This window comes from Nannospalax galili, unplaced genomic scaffold (assembly GCF_000622305.1).
Source record: "Nannospalax galili isolate Female #2095 unplaced genomic scaffold, S.galili_v1.0 scaffold417, whole genome shotgun sequence".
Lineage (NCBI taxonomy): Eukaryota > Metazoa > Chordata > Mammalia > Rodentia > Spalacidae > Nannospalax > Nannospalax galili.
The window spans coordinates 3,155,269-3,174,655 of record NW_008340785.1 but is presented as its reverse complement, the minus strand read 5'-3'; the positions used below and the strand labels follow the sequence as shown (position 1 = coordinate 3,174,655).

The following is a 19,387-nucleotide window of genomic DNA, read 5'->3' as shown; positions in this document are numbered from 1 at the left end:
CTTCTCCTGAAATTCCAGTCACTGCACCTCCTGCCCAACTGCACAAAAGTAGATAGGTTTTAAAAAAACTGATTTGAGTGGACTGTAAATATTTTATGTGTATGAGTGTATTGCCTGCATGTATGTGAGTGCATCCGTGTTGTGCAATGCCATGGAGGTCAGAAGAGGGCTTCAGATTCCCCTGGAACTGGAATTAAGGTTCACAGCCACCATGTGGGTGCTGGGAATCTAACCCAGGTCCTCTACAAGAGCAGTCAGTGCTCTTAACTGCTGAGCCATCTCTCCAGCCCTTAGGTGGGACTTTTTAAAAAATGACATTTATTTATATTTAATAAATATAAATACAAGCTAGGATGTTTGTGGATGGATGTCTAGCATGTGTAGAAATAGTAACCAACAGAAGGATGATTTTCCCCTATTTGCTGACAGTGTTCTTAGAAAGTACTTATTAGCAGGAAAAAGTGGCTTAACACTAGCTTCAAATATACTTTGGACAGCAAATGATAGGTAAAAGTTATTCAATTTAGTTATTAAAGATAAATTCAGTGACTTTTCCACACTATGAAAATGGTTTATGACATTGCCACATAGCATATCAAGCTTTAACTTTTTTTGGAAGAAAAGTTAACTGATGCTTTGTGTACACAGAACTGAGGCTATTGTTTGGCAATGCTGGGTGACATCAACATCCATTTGGAGATGTCTCAGTCTACAATTTTAAACATACAATCACTGTAGCATCCAGTAATTCTCCTTCTAAGTAGATAATCCAAAGCAGAACTGAAAGAAGGGGCTTGGAGCAGGTACTTGTACCCAACACTTATTATTTTAGAAGCATTCTTTTGGGTTACAGAATAAAATATTTTGCTAAGATGAACTGTGGCTTAAAGAAATCAAATGTGGGGCTGGGAGCTTAGGGGTTAAAGCACTTGCTGCACAAGTGTAAGGACTGGAGTCCAGATCCCCAGAAACCCACATAAATGCCAGGTGGACATAGTGATGGTAATCCCGGTCTGGGAAGGACATGAGAATCCCCAAAGCAAGCTGGCTAGCAAAACTAGTTATATCTGTGGACTCTGGGTTTGACTGAGACATGGTCTCGATGAATAAAGTAGAGGAACAACCCTGGATGATTCCAACATCAACACTGGGCCCCCAACTGCACATCCCCCCCACACACAAAAGGAAAAAGAAAAAACAAAAAAATCCAAATGTGACATAGCTGGATCTAAACTCATGAATCATCACAACATTGGGTACCATGAAACTGACAAACTGGCTTTTAAGGCAAATTACAGTACAGTTCTCTCCTTACCTAGTAACTTTCTGCCATAAAGCATATTAATCATAGATACAAACTGTACTGGGTGTTCTGATCTCATCTATCAGAATAAAAGAAAAAACCAAAAAAGCTATACACCAACATTTTACATGAAAGTCCACGATTTACACAAATGACTTTATTCTGGATTTATAAATTTAGACAATTTAGTTAAAATTGTACATGACAAAGGTATTAATAGAATATATTTCCCTATTTTGATTTCGTGATTATTGAAGTAACAATATATGATTATTATTGCAGTAAAACTTGTTAGCAAGCCTTACACCTGGTATTAAAAAGTATTTAAAATCAAAGCACACTTAATAGAAAACAATGAAAAACATCATTTGTTCTAACAAAATTTATTATGCAGTAATTACAAAGATTAAAGGCTTCCATCTCAAATAAAAATAATTGTTATAATTACACACATAATAGAGTATCTTATAGAGTGATTCCAATAAATGTCACAGGAAATACAGTGCATTTTCAAATTGGAGAGACAAATACTTTCTCATTCACAGTGTTTTACATAGCAAAGGATGTCCACATAATAATTTGTATACAGTCATGCTCTTAGTAACAGTCCACACAAAGCTGTGCCAGCACAATTCTTTCAGAATGTGAAGTACCGGGCAAACCACTCCTGGCGCTGGGGATCTGGAGAAGCCACCGGGGAAGCTTCACTCTGAGGAGGACTGAATTCATAAAAAGAGAGACATGGAACCCAGGATTAAGTGGTTTTGCAACATAAAGGGAAAAAGCTAATAAAATATCAGCATAGATTACAAATGGCTCCCCATGTCAGAGGCTGTGCTTAAAGCCCGGCTATTCCCTCTACACTAGAATCAGTTCTCCACAGACAGCTGGACAGCCGGAGGAGCACCAGCAGCTCAGATGAGCTCAGCTACAGAGGAGCCACATCATAAACACTCCAGAAATCTGAACAAATGAGCAACTGGCAAAAGCCAAGTCATCACCTTTGAATTTTAAAAAACGGAGGAATTGAGGAAAATGAAAGGGAATGAGATAATGTTCCTCTCTTTTAGCACCTTTTCCCTTTTAATTAAAATTTCAGAATCTGACACAAGCATCTGATTCTCACATATCTATCCTTCAACTAAAGTAGGCAACTAAATTAAGATATACAATTTTTCACTATTTGCACATTTATATTAAAGTCCCATAATCCCATAAGCACATATTCCAAGGAGTGCACTGAAAATCTAATTTTCTTCTATTTTCCAAGTTATATAACTTATCTTAGTTCTAACTAAAGAATCCTTGGGCTACTTAGGAAAACAGAAGAATCCCTACCGTCTCGGGGGGGAAATGACAAGGCACGCAACAATGTGTAATGGAAACTCCAGTAGTCATGTTCCTTGAGCTCATGCACATGCATCTTACTGATACCTGAACATACCCATGCACAAGGGGAAATAAGCAACACAAAGCATTTAGCAGGAGACACAGTCAGACAAGTATTTGACTAGTTTTCATTCTGTCTAATTTTTTTTCACCATTTAAAATGATTAGTCATTAACGATGTCAGAAATCACTTTGCTTAAAAACAAAACCACAAATTCCATTTGTAAGACTTACTACTGTTCATTAGTAAAAACAACAAGTAAATTTAAAGCAGGAAAAAAAATCACTTGTAGTAAAGAGAATAAAACAGAACTTTCTGACTTTAATTGTATAAATAATTGCGTTTCATTCAAAATTCACTTGTTAATATATTTAATGAACTCTGAGGTAACTTAAAAGTAAAATGTTAATTTTAAAACCTATATTTTGTATGTTTATTCTCTATTTAACTATATAACTAACTTCTCAGAGCTTAGTATTTTTAATTTGGTAATATGCATATATACTTATTAATAAGCATGATAAGAAAGGAAAATATATAACATAAAGAAGAAAAAATTTTTTGAGACAGGGTCTCCCTGTAGCCCCAGCTGGTCTGGAACTATACAGACCAGGCTGGCCTTGAAGTCACAGAGATCCACTTGCCTCTGCCTCCCAAGTGCTGGGATTAAAGGTGTACACCACCACCCTGGCAGGGAAGAAAAATTTTAATAAATAAAAGTTATTTTAAATAAAAAATAAATTATTTTAAAGTTTTGCAGACTATTTTAAAGCTCTGCACTAATAAAAAAAGTTGGTAATAATACTAGAAATGAAGTACCTACCAATACTAAATTCTGAGCACATGAATCTGTGAATCCCTCTTTCAGTATTTAGAAAATTCACAAGTGATGAATTAGAAAAAAAATTTTTTTTTGGACAGAGTCAAAACAGAATTCTCTCAAGAGGTGATAAAACATTTTGAAAATATTTCACAACATTTTTTAGATTCTTAGAATAGTGGATTTCTGCAATGCAAAAAGGCAAATTTCTCAAGTTAAAAAAGAAGAAAAAAAAAAACAATGGTGAGACGGGGCTCACCTCAAAAATGCCTTGGGCTCTTTGGGTGGTATTGGCTGTGGAAGTGGTTTGCTGCTGTTGAACTCAATATCGTGGACTGGAGAATTAGGAATGGGATCCAGGCGGTTAGGATGTCCATTGCCCATTCCACTGGATTCCAGAGCACTTAGATTGGGAACACTCACAAACCTGTTTGTTGGTGACTTATCATTCTTCTTCTTTTGCTGCATTAAAAATAACACATGTGAGAATATTCATTCCCTGCACAAGGGCAAATGAGAAAATGGGAATAGTAGGAAATATAAATTTGGCATGGAAAAATTTTGGAACCTTTGTGTCAATTATGATTTTAAAATTAACCGGTGTTACCCAAAGTGTGGTCTGGGGATCCTTGAAAGTGTTTATCCATATGGAATCCTTAAAGATAGACATGCCCCCAGGACAAGAATGAGGAAGGAATGACCAGGGTAGTTCACTTCTAATCTCCAATCACTAATTGTAAAATTACCAAGAGAGAAAGAGAATCCTGGGAGGAAAAGGGGACAGAGAGGAAGGAGAAGCCCTTGCAAACAGTACAAGCTTAAGTGGGTTTAGGCTAAAATTAGGAGAGGAGTAATGTTAAACAGAATTTTAAAAAGAGAGGTCCATGAACTTTGTCATCTGTCAAAGGGAGGCTGTTCTTGCCTGGAGAAAAAAAGGAATGAGAAAATGCTTGGCATTGTAGTTTGAAAGAAACCTCATGTTTCTACTTAAGGCACAATTAAAATAATAATTTGCTTTTAAATTCATTGTGACATCTTTCTGGGAGAGAAAATTAAATCTGCATAATTAAGTCTATATTTTCTAATTAATTGGCAATATCATTAACTCATAATTTAAAGGCTATAAGACAAAGTAACTATTTTTTGGGAGGGGTCTCTTTTGCCTCAGGGTCTCCCCCTGTAGCCTGGAACTATGTAGACCAGGCTGGCCTGGGTCTCATATAAAGTTTCACCTGCTTCTGCGTCTGTCTCCCGAGTGCTGGGATTAAAGGTGTGCACCACCACACCCGGCTAAAATGTAACAAATTATTAATGATCAATCAGTATTTAAAAAGAACAGAAATAAGAGGAAAATAAATGCAGACTCAAAATTTATCAGCTTGAAAATCATTCACTTTAGTCTCTGAGTATTTCATTCCTGCTTCTAGAATCAGTGAGCATCAACTTTTATACAAAATAAAAAGTAATGTTATAAAATACTGAGAATATTCTCACATTTTTCCAATTGGATGTATGTTAAATTCACAATTTTTTCTAGCAAAATTAGTTAATTTAAGAAAATGCAAATAATATGCAAGAGAGAACTTTTGCTTCACTTATAATCTCTCCGTGGACATTTTTCTGTGTCACAGGATTCACAGAGTCTATGCGACAATCTAGTTTTAGCATCATCAGAAAGACCAAGGGACAGTGATGGGACAGCTGCTGTACAACTATGTGTGAAAACTGGAGTCACTATTAGGAGTCAATGGAAGCTGGCAAGTTCTCACAACATTATATATTTTGAATTTTCTTATTTTAGTCACCAGATGGCATAGTCAAATCCATTTAAGTTTTCTTTTTAAGAAATCAATTATATCACTGGTAAAGTTCTAAAGAGTGTTTTAAAGATAAATAATTTAATTCTGATAAAATAAATGCAAAATTAAAAAAAATTTATTTACTTAAGTTTTAGAATCTTCCTTACCCTAAATTATCAATTTTAAATTCAGAATTAAAGCCAGGCATGGGAGCACACGGCTATAATCCTAGCAAACAGGAGGTAGATATAAGAGGGTCAGGAGTTCAAGGCCAGCCAGCTTTGGCTGTATGGAGAGTTTGAGGGAAGACTACATTTCATGAGACTTTGTCTCACAAACCAAACCAAACAAAAACAAAAACAAAAACACCCCACAATTAGTTCTGTTCATCCATTCAATTATTTATTGGGAGCTTTCTATGTGATGTCCTAGTGATACAACCCGATTCCTTTAGTCAGTCTATTTTACAAAATATTCAAGTTCAAAGTTTGGAGCACTGTGACAAAAGTATTTGGGAGCTCTTATCTATTTTTTTTTTTTTTTTTTTTTTTTTTTTTTTTTTTTTTGTGACAGGGTCTCACTATGTAGCTATGGCTGGCCTGGAACTCCTTATGTAGACCAGGCTGCCCACATCACAGTGATCCCCTGGCCTTTGCCTCTGGAGTGCTTGGATTAAAAGCATGCACCACCACGCTCAGCCTATTTGATGTTTTTTAACAGAAAAGTTTTATGAGCTTTGAAAACAGAATTTCTCGGTAAGGGCCTAGCAGAAATTAGCATAATGAGAAGTAATAAAATATCAATTAAAACTAGCTTCTGCACAAGAACTTTATTATTGATTTCTCCTGAGACTCATAATCCATGTGAAATGACTATATACAATTATTTATTCATAACTTTATTTACAGAATAATCTGTAGTAACTTTAAAAAATGGTAAGTTTTTGCAATTCAATAATATGTATCAAATACCCACCCTACCTACACACAATGATTAGGGGTGTGGGGGTACAATGATGCATACAACTTAGCCATGTCTATTTCAAGGCTCTTCTATTTGTTCTAAGAGAATACAGAAGCAGAACAGGCCACACAATCTAGATTGCCAAGAACAGTCATGAAACTGAAAAGTGGAGCTTACAGGTTCACCTCCAGTACCCTTATGATGGCAGGGCTGGAGCTATGGAGACCTGCTCTGGGGCTAGGGTGTTTTTGAACACCACAGAGGATTGTGATCAGTAAGGAAATGGCAATAAATTAACTTAAGGAGAGTTGAAAGTTTACTTTTCCTTAGAACATGAAAAACAAAAAGATATAGCCAAAGTTTTACAATATCTACTTATTTTTATTTTTCAGTCTTTTTGAGATAGGGTCTCCCTGTAGCCCAAGCTGGCCTGGAACTCACTATGTAGACCAGGCTGGCCTCGAACTCACAGAGATTTGCCTGTCTCTGCCTCCCGAGTGCTGGGATTAAAGGCGTGTGCTACCATGCCTGGCCAGAAAGTTTTACAATATTAATAAAATATTTTCAGGCATATAAATGAGCATCTCATTCTCAAAATGAACAAATAAAGAACTCACAAATTTTAGAGGGAGATTATTACACATAAGAAAACATTTTGGGGGGAACTTTATCTTTATGCTGCTCTAAGTAATTGAGCAAATTTTTATTAAGTTCTTAAGTATGTCCCTACTTTACCGTGTCTACAGCACATACCTTAGTCAATGGGTTAATAACACCAACAGTAGGACTTGTGTTAAATATTTTGTTGAAGTTAGTTTCTCGATTGACTAATTCCAGCTGATAAAATTTATTATCCTCCTATGCAAAAGAATTATAAACATCCTTTCAACATTTTCCGTTGCATATTTACAAACTTAATTGTCTAAGTGCCATTTCATTCACAATTTTATATGAAACATAAAGTTTTATAAGTCTTGTTAAAAAAATTTCTACACGTGATTGCCAGTATCTTAAAGGCTGGTAGCAATTAGTATTCAACACCCTTTTTTTTTTTTTTTTTTGGTTTTTTTGAGAAAGGGTCACCCTGTAACCCCAGCTGGCCTGGAACTCACTATATAGACCAGGCTGGCCTTGAACTCACAGAGATCCACCTGCCTCTGCCTCCCAGTGCTGGGACTAAAGGTGTGCACCACCATGCCCTGCTGTGTTTAACACCTTTTAAACCCTATGCCCAGGGGCATGACCCTACCCTTTAAAAGCTCTTCCTTGAAGACTGGATCTACCAAGATCCTATCTCTTTGAGGTGCTGATTGTGGTATTTGAGTGGGTCTAACTTGTGCTTGAGGGACTGGGTACAGGTAACTGTCCTGGCAAGAGGAAGATATTCTAAAAAGACACATGCCTCTCCTCTTGGCTATTATACTATTGAAACAACGGTACTCATGGAACTGGAATTTTCCCAGGAGTCTCATGCTCAGAGAAGGAAAAGGCCTGGGGACTGCAGTAACCAAAAGATTTCAAACAATTCTGACAAGTTATCAGACCACCTTGTAGGATGGACTGGATCCAAGGCAATGCTAAGCAGAACTACCTAGCTAATGCATACTCCTTGTCTTGTATTTAGAATTTGGCCTCATGGTAAGACCTCAAAGATGGACATGGGGTCAGAAGAGAGGGCCATTAGACCTTTGTTCATTTAATTGGCCTACTGAGGATGGGTGGCCAAGCTGCCTTATTAGCCTGCCTGACCTTAACAATCCCGGAAACATGCATGGTTGAATTGTTTCCATATATGAAGAATCTATCATATGCTATTCTTCAGTACCTAAAAATGGATTGGATCTTGTCTAGTCTTTTTTTTTTGAGACAATAATGTATTATAGCAATGGTAAAAGAAAATGTGAATGGCCTTTACAGAGATAAAACCTTTCTTTTGAAGTCATGCGTAAGATGTACTAACTCAACAGCCAGACTGGGAAGGCCACAACAGATAGCCTGGGTGAGAACACAGGAGGTGCTGAGCTAGAGTCCAGTGTAAACTATAGAACTAGACTCTTCATAACCCTCTGAGTTAGCACCGATTATCATTTAAATCACCAGTCTTGCCCCATCTGCCTCTTGAGGTCCAGGGAACCACTGTTTTATAGAAACAATGTGGAATAACCCTTGGCCACATTCCTCTTGTGTGAGGATAAATACAATTGTATCTGTAACATCTCAAGTAAGAACTGGAAAATCAATAGTTATTTGTGGGACACAGGTGAAATGCACTTACTATGCTTGCTCACTTCATGAGTGAAATAGCAATTTTCCATGACTCTATTGCTGTCAGACAGAGCTATCTACGGGCCAGCACTCATGTGGAGTGCACAAGGCTTGAAAAAATGGGTGACTGGTGGATTGAAGCAACACGGGGCACTCTCTCCACACCCTGTTCCTGGGTGCCCTCTATTGACCCTCATCTACAATGATGGTTTCAAAGAATTCCAAGTCCAGAAAATACATGGAATTTCCTAAATCCTAAAATAATTTTAAAGAATGTCAGAAATAAACATTGGTTTTGTCCTGTTTACAAGGTAATATGCAAGTTTTTTTTTAATAGTTTACACTGTATTTCAGTAAGCCCAGTTTTGGTTAAAGAGAGAAAAGAATTCCCAAACAAAACCTTGCTAATATACAAAACTAAAAATCTAAGTATTATCAGAAGTTTACAGTTCTAAATGGGTGCAGCAGATATCAACTGACTCTCATATACGTAATAGTACACACTGAGTAGTCTTTTCTCCTCATACACACACACACACACACACACACACACACACACACACACACACACACACACACACACACATATATGTATATATATGTATGTATATATACACCAATTACACAGTTTTTTCTTTAACAGCTTCAGATCCCCCGAGGGGCTGCACCATTCCTGGAGTTACTGCAATACCAGGTCAATGCGTAGAGTAGATGGAGCAAGCTCCTATTCTGACTCCTAGTTCCAAAAATTCATTTAACATATTGTCCTCGGATAGAGGACATATCAGATACTAAACTGATAAGAACAGATACTATACTTGATCTTAGCCAAAATGCCGAGAAGCGATAAATCCAAGGTTTTAGCTGAAGACATTAATGAGCATATAGATGATTAATGTTCTATTTTTACTTTTACTATGAAAGACTTTCATTTATTAGTGATAATACAAAGCAACATTTAAATTACTGCATTTTAGAAAATTCTGCAATGTTTTATAAAATTTCAAACATTTGTATACTTTTTTTCTTAAGTAATATCGGTTTTAATGAAGGTAGTATATTTATTGTTAAAATTTTATTTTCTTCCCAGATGATGTTCTCGGTGCCCTTCACACTTCTGCATTCCTGACTTCCTGGGATAGCATGCAGCTTTTCTTAGGCTGGACCACAGAACCTGTTTTTGTTCATTTGTTTTTTGTTTTTTGAGACAGGGTCTAGCTATGTGGGTCTTGAATTTGGTGTGTGGCTCAAGTTGGTCTCAACTCAAGATCCTCCTGCCTCAGTCTTCTGAGTACTGGTACTACTCAGCATTTCTCTGGATCACTGTTTGGTGGAATACATTTTAGAAATTCACATGATTAATTTGAGACAGGCATGGTGATGCATGCCTGCAATCCCACCCATCTGAGGCTGAGACAGGAGGAAGGCTGCAAACTGAAGAGCTCCAAAACATGACCCTGTTTCAAAATAAAACAAAGCCAAACCAAACAAAAACCCATGACTAATCTGTAAGTGATCAGCACAGGCTCGTACATGGATATGTTAGTTTTCTAATTATATCCATAGAATATGCATACCTATGTACAGCCACATGTCAACTGTTTAGTGGCAATGATATATTATTAAACATTCAATGTATCAAAAAGAACTATTTCTTTTTTAAAAAATTGAAGATAAAACACAATTCCCTTATTCTAATGGCAAACTTCAATTTGAAGATTTCCTTGTATTTCTTACCCTCACTCAAACATTTTAATAAACTTCTATCACATATTTTGTACTTTTCATTTCCATTTAACATTATTTAAACATATTTCCCCAGGTTTCAACAGTTTATCGACTTCTAATGTGGTTGTATTAAAAACAAAATGTCTTACAATTAGCTTCTTTATGACCTGGTCTCTCTCTGTAAGCATGGTTTTTAATTCTGCAATCAGCTGTATATCTTCTGGCTTCGACTCTCTCATTTGATATTTTTCTTCCATTTCTTCTAGTCTATAAACAAGAAAACCTTTATCTCACTGATGTGACTTAGATACATTCTGTTGTAATAAATACCTATGATTTTTGATGAGTCCAGTTAAACACACACAAATTTAATATAAGATTTCTAAGCATAATAACATGATTTCCTCAAGAGCTACAGTGTTAAAGGCTTCCCGGGAGTAGGTGATACTAAGGGCTTCACAGTTAGTTTTGGAAGAATTTGTCCATATTAGGTCATTGAAGAAAGGGTGAATAAGGTGAGGTAGGCTCTGCAAAAGAATGCTGAAGCTGAATGACACTGACTTTACGAACTCAGGTGTGATGCTCTTAGAAGCTGAGTGCACTGTCAGGAGAGGTTACCACAAATACAATACTGAGTGATAAGGCATGATAACAAACATATATGAGGGGCAAGAAAAGGCACAGGAGAAAGGAGAATAAAAGACACCCATGAACGATACCATCCTGTCCTGGTTTATGGGGAATACAGCCTAAACATTCTGTATTACCAGCTAACACAGACACATTGTAAAAGGCTCATCAGATAGGAGAAGAACTCGATTTCCTTGTAGATCTACTCTCTCCTAAATGACAGGGGACGGATGCCACTGAAGACTTAAATAGGCCACTTCTTGTAAGCAAAGGTGACATGGACCTGCAGAGACTAGGAATGGAAACAGGGCAGATTAAAAAGAATACAAATGAAAACTGCTGGCTTAATTTGAAAAAAAAAACTTTCACTTTGAGAAGTTATAATTAGAACAATTAATTTTTATTATTTTCAGAAATAACAAGGTAGAACAAAAACTACTGAAGAAATACTATCTTCTAGATAACTTGCCATCTAGATGCTAGTGCCATGTCATTGTCCCACCAGACAAATCCTAGAGGGGTAGAGAATCTCTTATTTCGGTGTCATAAAGCCTGCCACTAATTCAGTTTGGGTAAAAGATCTGCAAAACTAAGTCTTGACTGATGTGCTAATCCAGCAGGTGAGGAGGTCAAGGGTGACAGGGAAATGAGGAGTTAGAAAGTCACTCTCTCAGACTAAGTTGTGGCTGTCCCAGGTCAGCGTAAAGTTAGTCATATGATATATTTAATTACTTTATGCCCTCTTTTATGACAGTGCATGCTAAGTGAAAAATAACGAGATCCTTTGAAGTCACAGGGTAACCTTGCATTTTTATTTCAGTATGGAAAGATTTACCTGCATGCATTTTATGCGCCAAGCTCTTAAGTAGGTTAATGGTCAGTGATGACAAGGGTAGTGTGGAAGGGCAGCAGCAGGAAAAGAGAAGAGGAGGAAAGGGAGGAAGAGGAGGTGGGGGAAGGAGGAGGAGGAGGAGGAGGAGGAGGAGGGGAAAAGTCATTTAGGCTTGGGCTTTATGCTGGAGCAGCCACAAGGGGTCACTGGAGTACTTGCCTTTGGGGTTTGAAGCAAAGTACAAGATTGTGAGGCTGCTTCCCACAGATGAAATACATGGTAAGATGGTAGAAATGGTAGCTATCCATCCCCTGACCCCCATACACTTAAAACCTTATTTATCTTTGTTGTAGAACATTAGCAGGTAAAGTGAATCTAAAACAATAATTTACAATCTTGGCACCTCCTTTTTGGTATAGTTATCTTGAACCTATGTTCAAATGCATGTTTTTATTTAGCCAAAAATATTCTTTACTTACAGATTTATTATCAGATAATCCTCCTCACAAAATATCTTTACATCATAAAAAATTTTAGTAATAAGACTAGGTAAGAAAGAGGAAAAATTTTGACAAGAAAGAGCCTATAAATACAAACGGGAAAGCATTAAAGGAGAGAACAGCATGAAGCAGATGTGACTCACAAATAGGCTTCTAGAATTACTCTTCTTCAGAATTCTAATAGGAAGAAAACTTGGCGCCATTCCAATATCTACTTCAAGGCAACACTAGTTAATATCTTCTTCCCTTTTTTCCAGCTCTCTAAACCAGCACTGCTTCTCAGGGGTGAAGCACAAAGAATGACTGGTCATCAGGCAGTGAGGAGAGGATTCTAATGTTTGATTTTAATATATATATATACATATATGGGTTGAAGGTGAATTCATAGAGATACTCCTACTTCCTAGTGCTGGGATTACAGGCAGGCGCTACTCATTCCCAGCTAAACTCTAATCTTCTTGATCACAAGGTATTTGGTTCTATGTATCTTTTTAAAAAGGTTTACTTATTTATGTGCATTTATGTGTGCCTGTGAAAATTTATGTGCACCATGTACATGTTTTCCTGATTCCAGCAGAGGTCAGAGGGCATCAGATGCCCTGGAAGTGGAGTTACAAGCACTTGTAAACCCCTTCATGGGGTGCTGGGAACCAAACCCAGGTCCTCTGGAAGAGCAGGAAATGCTTGTAACCATTGAGCCTTCTTTGCACCCCACGGGTCTATATATCTTATATGACCTTTATAACATATGCTTTGACCCTATTTCATAATAGTCGGACACTCTGAGCATCAACAGCTTAGCTAGAATTTTATTTTCATAGAATTTACAGATTCTCATTAAAAGGAAAGAAAGATTGACTAGAAAGGTGAAGCAGAACATGGAAGTATTAATTAGGGTCACGCTGGATTCTCACCATGCACATGCCCTCATTTTTTTTTTTTTGTCCCAGAGAGTACACAGGTCAATGTCCATAGCTCATGAATAACATAGTCCTGTATAAAGCTGTAAAAGAAATTCTCCAAGTTATCATCTGCATCATCTGCATCATGTTGCTTTCTAAGACATAACTGACAAGAAAATCTGACTTGAGAATTTAGAGCCAAACCACAGTACTGCTAGGCACACATGTATCCTTGAGGTCACATTTTATGAAGATTAAAGAATTGTGTGATAACGTTCAGGACTGAAACATTTCACTGTTGATTTTTCCTATAATTTCTGAGCAGACTCTGTTTTGTTAAGAGGATTACTATTTCCTCTCCTCCTATACTACTTATGAAAATAGTCTGAGTAGTAAATGAAAAACCAAACAATAACAGCAAATACTGAATAGTATAGATTAAAGGACTCAAAATAAGCAATTGTGGCATGGAAGAGTGCATCTTGTGCATGCTAAGTAAGCACCCTACCACTGAGCTATGTCTCAGCTCCTATTTGCTTTTAAAACAAATGAAACTGAAGACATGACATTTTAATATTAGATGCAAGGGCCTGGAGAGGTGGCTCAGTTGTTCACTGCACTGGCTGCTTTTACAGAGGATCCAGGTTTGATTCCCAGGACCCACACAGCAGCTAATAACCATCTATACTCCAGCTCCAGGGGATCCAATGCCCTCTTCTGACTTCTGCATTATACAGGTGCACATACATACATGTAGGCAATGCACTCATACACATAAGAAAATAAAAATAATAAATAAAACATTTTAAAATCAGATACAAGATATGTAGGGAGGAAAGTCAAACTTCATAAAACTCCAAGAGGACTTGAATACCCAGCACTAGAGAACCCAATTTCTAATAGTCATTTCAAAGGAGATAAAGACTGTCAGTAATTCTGAATCCTTTAAACTTGTTCCTCATTCTTCCCAGGAGTTCAACAGGAATTTCCACAAAAACAAGAAGTGTTCAGGGACTCCATGGTTTCCTTAGCATCATGCTTTGACCTGCAGGCTGAACTATGTTCCTCAGCCCCTCCTCTAATCCTCTATGAGAAGCCACCAGGATTTTCAGAATCCGAAGCCCTGAAGCTAAGTTGCAATTGATTCAAAACTCTGGTAGGATACTCCACTCCTTTGGCACAGGTTGGGAACAGTTCACATTAGTCCCCCACATCTATAAACTGGAAAGGACTCTCCCCATCCATCACCTATCTAAATCTTAGTAGTTAACAGATCCAAGCAGGCTTCATGTAAGGACACGGCCAGAAACATCCAGTACTGCTTTCCAATATGGTAGCCACCACTCTCTGGGAAGCTATTTGCATTTAAATTAATGTGGAATAAAAATCTAGCTCCACAGTCACATTGGCTACAGTCCAAGGGCTCCAAAAGCACAGTGACTAGACAACTATTTTTCTGGAAGAGTAGATACAGAACATTTTCAATATCACAGAAAATCTGTTGGACAGTACCAGTCAAAAATAAACATGGGGGCTGGAGAGACAGTTCAGCAGTTAAGAGCACTGGCTGCTCTTGCAGAGGACCTGGGTTTGGTTTCCAGCACCTATATGGCAGCTAACAACTGTTTATAACTCTAGTTCCTGGGGCTCTGAGGCCCACTTCTGACCTCTGTGGGCATTGTACAACACAGGTGCACTTACATACAGGCAAGTAATACACTCGAACACATAAAATAAAAAAAAAAATATTTAAAAATGTGTGTATATGCTTGATATAAAGATGACTATATGATGGTAGTAGGTTTTTATTTTTTTAAAAAAGAGAAATACGATTGCTTAGTATGGACCTAAGGCAAAGTATAAAATAAATGCTGGGTCTAGAAAAGAAGAAAAAAAAAACTTTACCAGTAATAATTTTTCAGTTATTGAAAGATAACAGAGGAAAAACTAAGATACTATTTGCTATCTGCTAAAAACTTATAATGGGCAAAACCACAGAAAAGAGAATAAAGTCCAAACAGATACAACTTTTATTTTTGTAAATTAACTTATGAAGATGGCGGGACACAGATAGACACAGGCTGTTCTTTGTGTGAGCATGCTCTCTGGGACTGTTAAGAAGGGATGCAGATTCAGTGTCTGTTCAGTGAACACAGGGGCCAGGAGAATTGACAGCCAGGACACTGAGGTTGATTTTATCTCATTCCCACAAAATGTGTTATCTGCTCTTCTGCAATGCAGACACCTGAGCACACACTGGTTGAAAAAAACTTTAAAAATTGACTCTAATAAAAGGAAACACCAAAATCACTGAGTTTGTTGTTGAAGCAATTTTTTTTTTTTTTGCTATTTTAGGGGTAACTTTTCAGAGTGGTTAGTATGATTAGAAGGCATCAAAGTTTATTCATTACCTATTAATTGAATAACCACTAAGTTGAAAAGTCCAAATACATCTATCAGAAAGATTGCCTCATCTCAGAGGGCACTCAAGTAAATAGCTGGGGGCTTGTTTTCTGTTTTCACTTGAGTGTGTGTGTGCATGTGTGTGTACCAGTGCATGGAACAGTATTTGATAAGACTGAGTTGGTTGACTGAATTGGATGGATGAAAGATGAGAAGATTATTTCTATATATGAATAAAGTAAACAGATATTAATAGCATAAAATGTAGAACAAGGCCCAACTAAACTAAGAATCTGACCCTCAGGGTAATGAGATCAGACACTGTTACTTTATCAAAGTGTCTGGATAATTGATTGGAAAGAATAATGGTGAGAAAAACATCAGCAGGAGATTAGAGTAGATTAATTCTAAAATAATCTAAACTGGTCCCAGAGACAGACTGAATTCAGGGTGAGTTGGCTACAGCAGTTTACAAGTTCCAGTAAAAAGAGGGGTTATTCATTTTCTTAATGAGAATTAAGCAATACTTAGGAAATTTCGACTTGAATAATGGAGTTAGTAAGACTGAGAAATAACTTTATTTGTAATGATTTTTTCATTACAGTTTTTTTTAGAAAATCATAAAACATTTAAATGCCCATTGCAAGAAATAAAGCAATAACTAAACAGAAAATAAAATGCCTTTTCCCTGTTCCATCTCCAATACCTTCTAACTGATTTCCTAAAGGGAGCTAGTATCATTAAAAGTTTGTATCTGTGTTTTAGGACATTTCTTGTGGTAAGATGTATATTTCTAGAGTATGCACAGGCTTATAAAATTTCTGGTGTGCACAATATACTCTTTTAACTTAGCATTACATAATGAGCATATTTTGAGTTGTCTCCATGGAAGTCATGTACCATGAGAGGCATTTTTAAAATACATGATATCTTAGCAGTCTTTCAGCAATAGAAGATGAAACATAATCATTCAATGGCCTTATCCTAATTAAAGAACATACCACACTGCAATTAACATCTATAATATAGTACTTAAGTTTTCTTTACTAAGCATCATTAGATTCAAAAAGTCAATCTGAATTTAGACACAGTGCTCCTCAGTTTATAATCCACATAGGAATTTTCTTTAATGTTGTATGACTTACGACATTTGTAAAGCTGCATTTATTTCCTTGAGTAGCTCATTAGTCTTATTAAAATCTGCCCGCATGATATTTTTCTCTCTGAGATGGTCTGCTGTCATGACATCCAGCTCTTTTTCAAGTCTCTTGTTTAAATCTTGTTCATGCAACCTGTTTAATTTATTTTTAGTTAAGAAAATGTTATTCTGAAGTCAAGTTTTCAATACTTCTATGTTCTACCAGATTTGAAATGCCTTTTTTAAAATTTTGTGAAATATATAGACAATTAATGCAAACAGCTTACGTTAAGCTACTTAGTTTGCCATAATCCTCTGGCTGGTGTTAAAGTTGTCTCCTTTAATGCTTTTTCTAATAATGTTCTTCAAATTTTATGTACAATCTCCAAAATTAATGAATATAAATACATCATCAAAATGCAGACATTTTCTCTGTTTTGTAGATTATATCATAGCCATTAGATATAATAAAACATGGTCTTTAATATCTTACTGGAAGGGCAGCTTATTCACAAAAATAGGAAGGCACGGCTAAGCATCTTTGCAACAGCTTTTCAGACAACAATGTATCTTCCTTCTGTTGTGATTATTGCATACCTCATCTGATGGTTAGATTCACTTCGTATTCTAAGAATTTCTTTCCCCTTAAGTTCCAATTCTTTTGTTAGGGCACTTATGTTCTCATGAAGGTGTTGTATTTCCTTATCCAAGTCAGAGATGTGACGTTCTCGGTGCCTTAATTCCTCTTGCAGATCTGTTATTCTACACATATGCTCCTTACCCTGTAAAATACAAATAATTCTACAAGTTTTCTATAGATTCACTTTCTGTGTTGATATGAGGAAAGAAAATGACATATCTGAATGTAATGTAATCATTCTGACATGGCTTCATAAACAAATTGCTCAAAATGAAAAAACTCAAGGTCATTTTCCTTCCATATAGCTACATGGATATAGTTTCAACAATATCAGGGTTGCAAGCAGTGCAAAAGATCATGAAAGCACATCTCATTTTGTAATGAGGAAATAAAGACTTAAGAACAGATTTGTCCAAAGACAATTTATAACCAAAGGCAGAGCCAAGATTAGAACACAGATCCTTAGTTAGCTGTATATAGTCTTGTAATAAAATGTTGGTACCATTGTCCTTTAATCTCAAAAACATCATCTATGGAGGCTTTCCAACACACACACACACACACACACACACACACACACACACAGAGTATTAGTCATTAATTGTTAATTGCCTCCTCCTGAATATGTGTTGACCTAGGGTCTTGCTTCTAATGAACTGAAAAAGTAAAGGTGATCTAATACCACATATGAAGTAAAAATGAAATGATGAAAATAGGTGGCTGGAGCAGGAGCAGCAGAAGCTAAGCTCTCACATCATCAAGCAGGCACAGGAAACAAGAGAGCAACTGGAGATCTGGCAAGGCTTAAGATCTCTCTAAGCCCACCCCCAGTGACATGCTTCCTCCAGGATAGCCACACCTTCTAAAACCTCCCAAAACAGCGCCATCATCTGGGGACAAAATGTCCAGATACTTGGAGCCTATGGGGGTGTCTTACAGGTGACTAATCTCTCCAAGGGACAGGGCCTGCTGCAGAGGATGGACTACTGAGGGGCTACTGGGAGCCAACTTGGGACAGAAGCTGCGAGCTGCGAGTAATGCAGGAGCGATGGGCATGGGGAATGTGCAGTAGCTGGGCATACTCAAGGACAGACTGGCCTGACACTTATGGACCTGGGGCAAGACAGCTGGCCCGAGGCGTGAGCCAATGCTAGTGGTGACTATGGGTATGCCATGCCCTGGGAGGGATGTGGTATGATGGGCTCTGAACTATGGCGCAGAGCAGGGCTGCCGGGAGCTGAGTGGCATGGAGCTAGGCACTGGGTGTTCCTTTCGTTGTAAGTCACTCCCCTCCCTCCCCCATGGTAATAATAAATGTACATAAAGATATGTTATATAGTTTGCCTGACGGTGCAAGAGATCCCGAGAGAACTCTGGCAACAGGGGGACATTTTCATTCAAACCACTGTGTGCGTGCGCGTGTGCACACACACACACACACACACTCCATTGTTTTAATAGGCATACTCTGCCAGCTTTTAGTGCTGCTCTAGCAGTTATCTGATAACTTCCATCTCTCTGAAAGTCCATGTTTTCTGCAACTCCGTAAGCCTAGACACCAATTTTACTCTTTATGCATAGCTGAAAAGGGTGACTTCCCTCCATGGTGACAAGCTGATTCATTCAAAGCTTTCTAGCAATGAACAGCAAATCTGAGCTGATCATTTAACATAGGTGAAGCAACAAGGCAAATGTTCTAAGTCTAATAAACTAATAAATAACCTCCATTGCTTACTACTTAGAATTCCAGCCTTCCACACACATATACCTTTACAATCACAAATTAGCAAATTAAAGGAAAGTACACTGAGCTAAAGAGCAAAGTTTTAAGTATAAGCAGTGGCTGGCCTAGTATGCTACGGAAATGTTATCTTTTTTCTTCCTCACACCTACTCCCCTTCTATAGTTGTGCCATCCAATGTAACTGTTTACTTCATTTAAATTAATTAAATTCAATGAAATTGAAAATGTAGTTTCTTGGTTGCACTAACCATACTTGGCCCACATGACTACCAACTACCACAGTGGACATCCCAGTCACAGAACAGTATGTCATCATGGTAGTCCTCCTGGA

General features: G+C 37.3%; 1 protein-coding gene and 1 non-coding gene across 7 annotated transcripts in view; both read right to left on the bottom strand.

Annotated features, from left to right (window-relative positions):
* Positions 1 to 1,584: 1,584 nt before the first annotated feature.
* Fam184a (family with sequence similarity 184 member A) overlaps positions 1,585 to 19,387 on the bottom strand; it is a 143,719-nt gene continuing 125,916 nt past the window's right edge. The window contains exons 13-18 of one of the 6 annotated variants that reach the window (XM_008835772.3): positions 17,271 to 17,455; positions 16,681 to 16,827; positions 10,418 to 10,535; positions 7,029 to 7,133; positions 3,773 to 3,975; positions 1,675 to 2,022 (exon numbers count right to left, since the gene is read on the bottom strand). In XM_008835772.3, coding sequence (XP_008833994.1) covers positions 1,941 to 2,022; positions 3,773 to 3,975; positions 7,029 to 7,133; positions 10,418 to 10,535; positions 16,681 to 16,827; positions 17,271 to 17,455 — 840 coding nt within the window. In that variant the 3' untranslated portion in view covers positions 1,675 to 1,940. Of the gene's footprint in view, positions 2,023 to 3,772; positions 3,976 to 7,028; positions 7,134 to 10,417; positions 10,536 to 16,680; positions 16,828 to 17,270; positions 17,456 to 19,387 lie in introns of all 6 variants that reach the window. The other 5 variants (XM_008835773.3, XM_008835774.2, XM_008835776.3 and 2 more) reach the window with 5 other exon arrangements.
* LOC115070812 lies at positions 9,198 to 9,388 on the bottom strand. Its single transcript, XR_003849942.1, has one exon. It is a non-coding gene; the product is annotated as a U2 spliceosomal RNA (small nuclear RNA).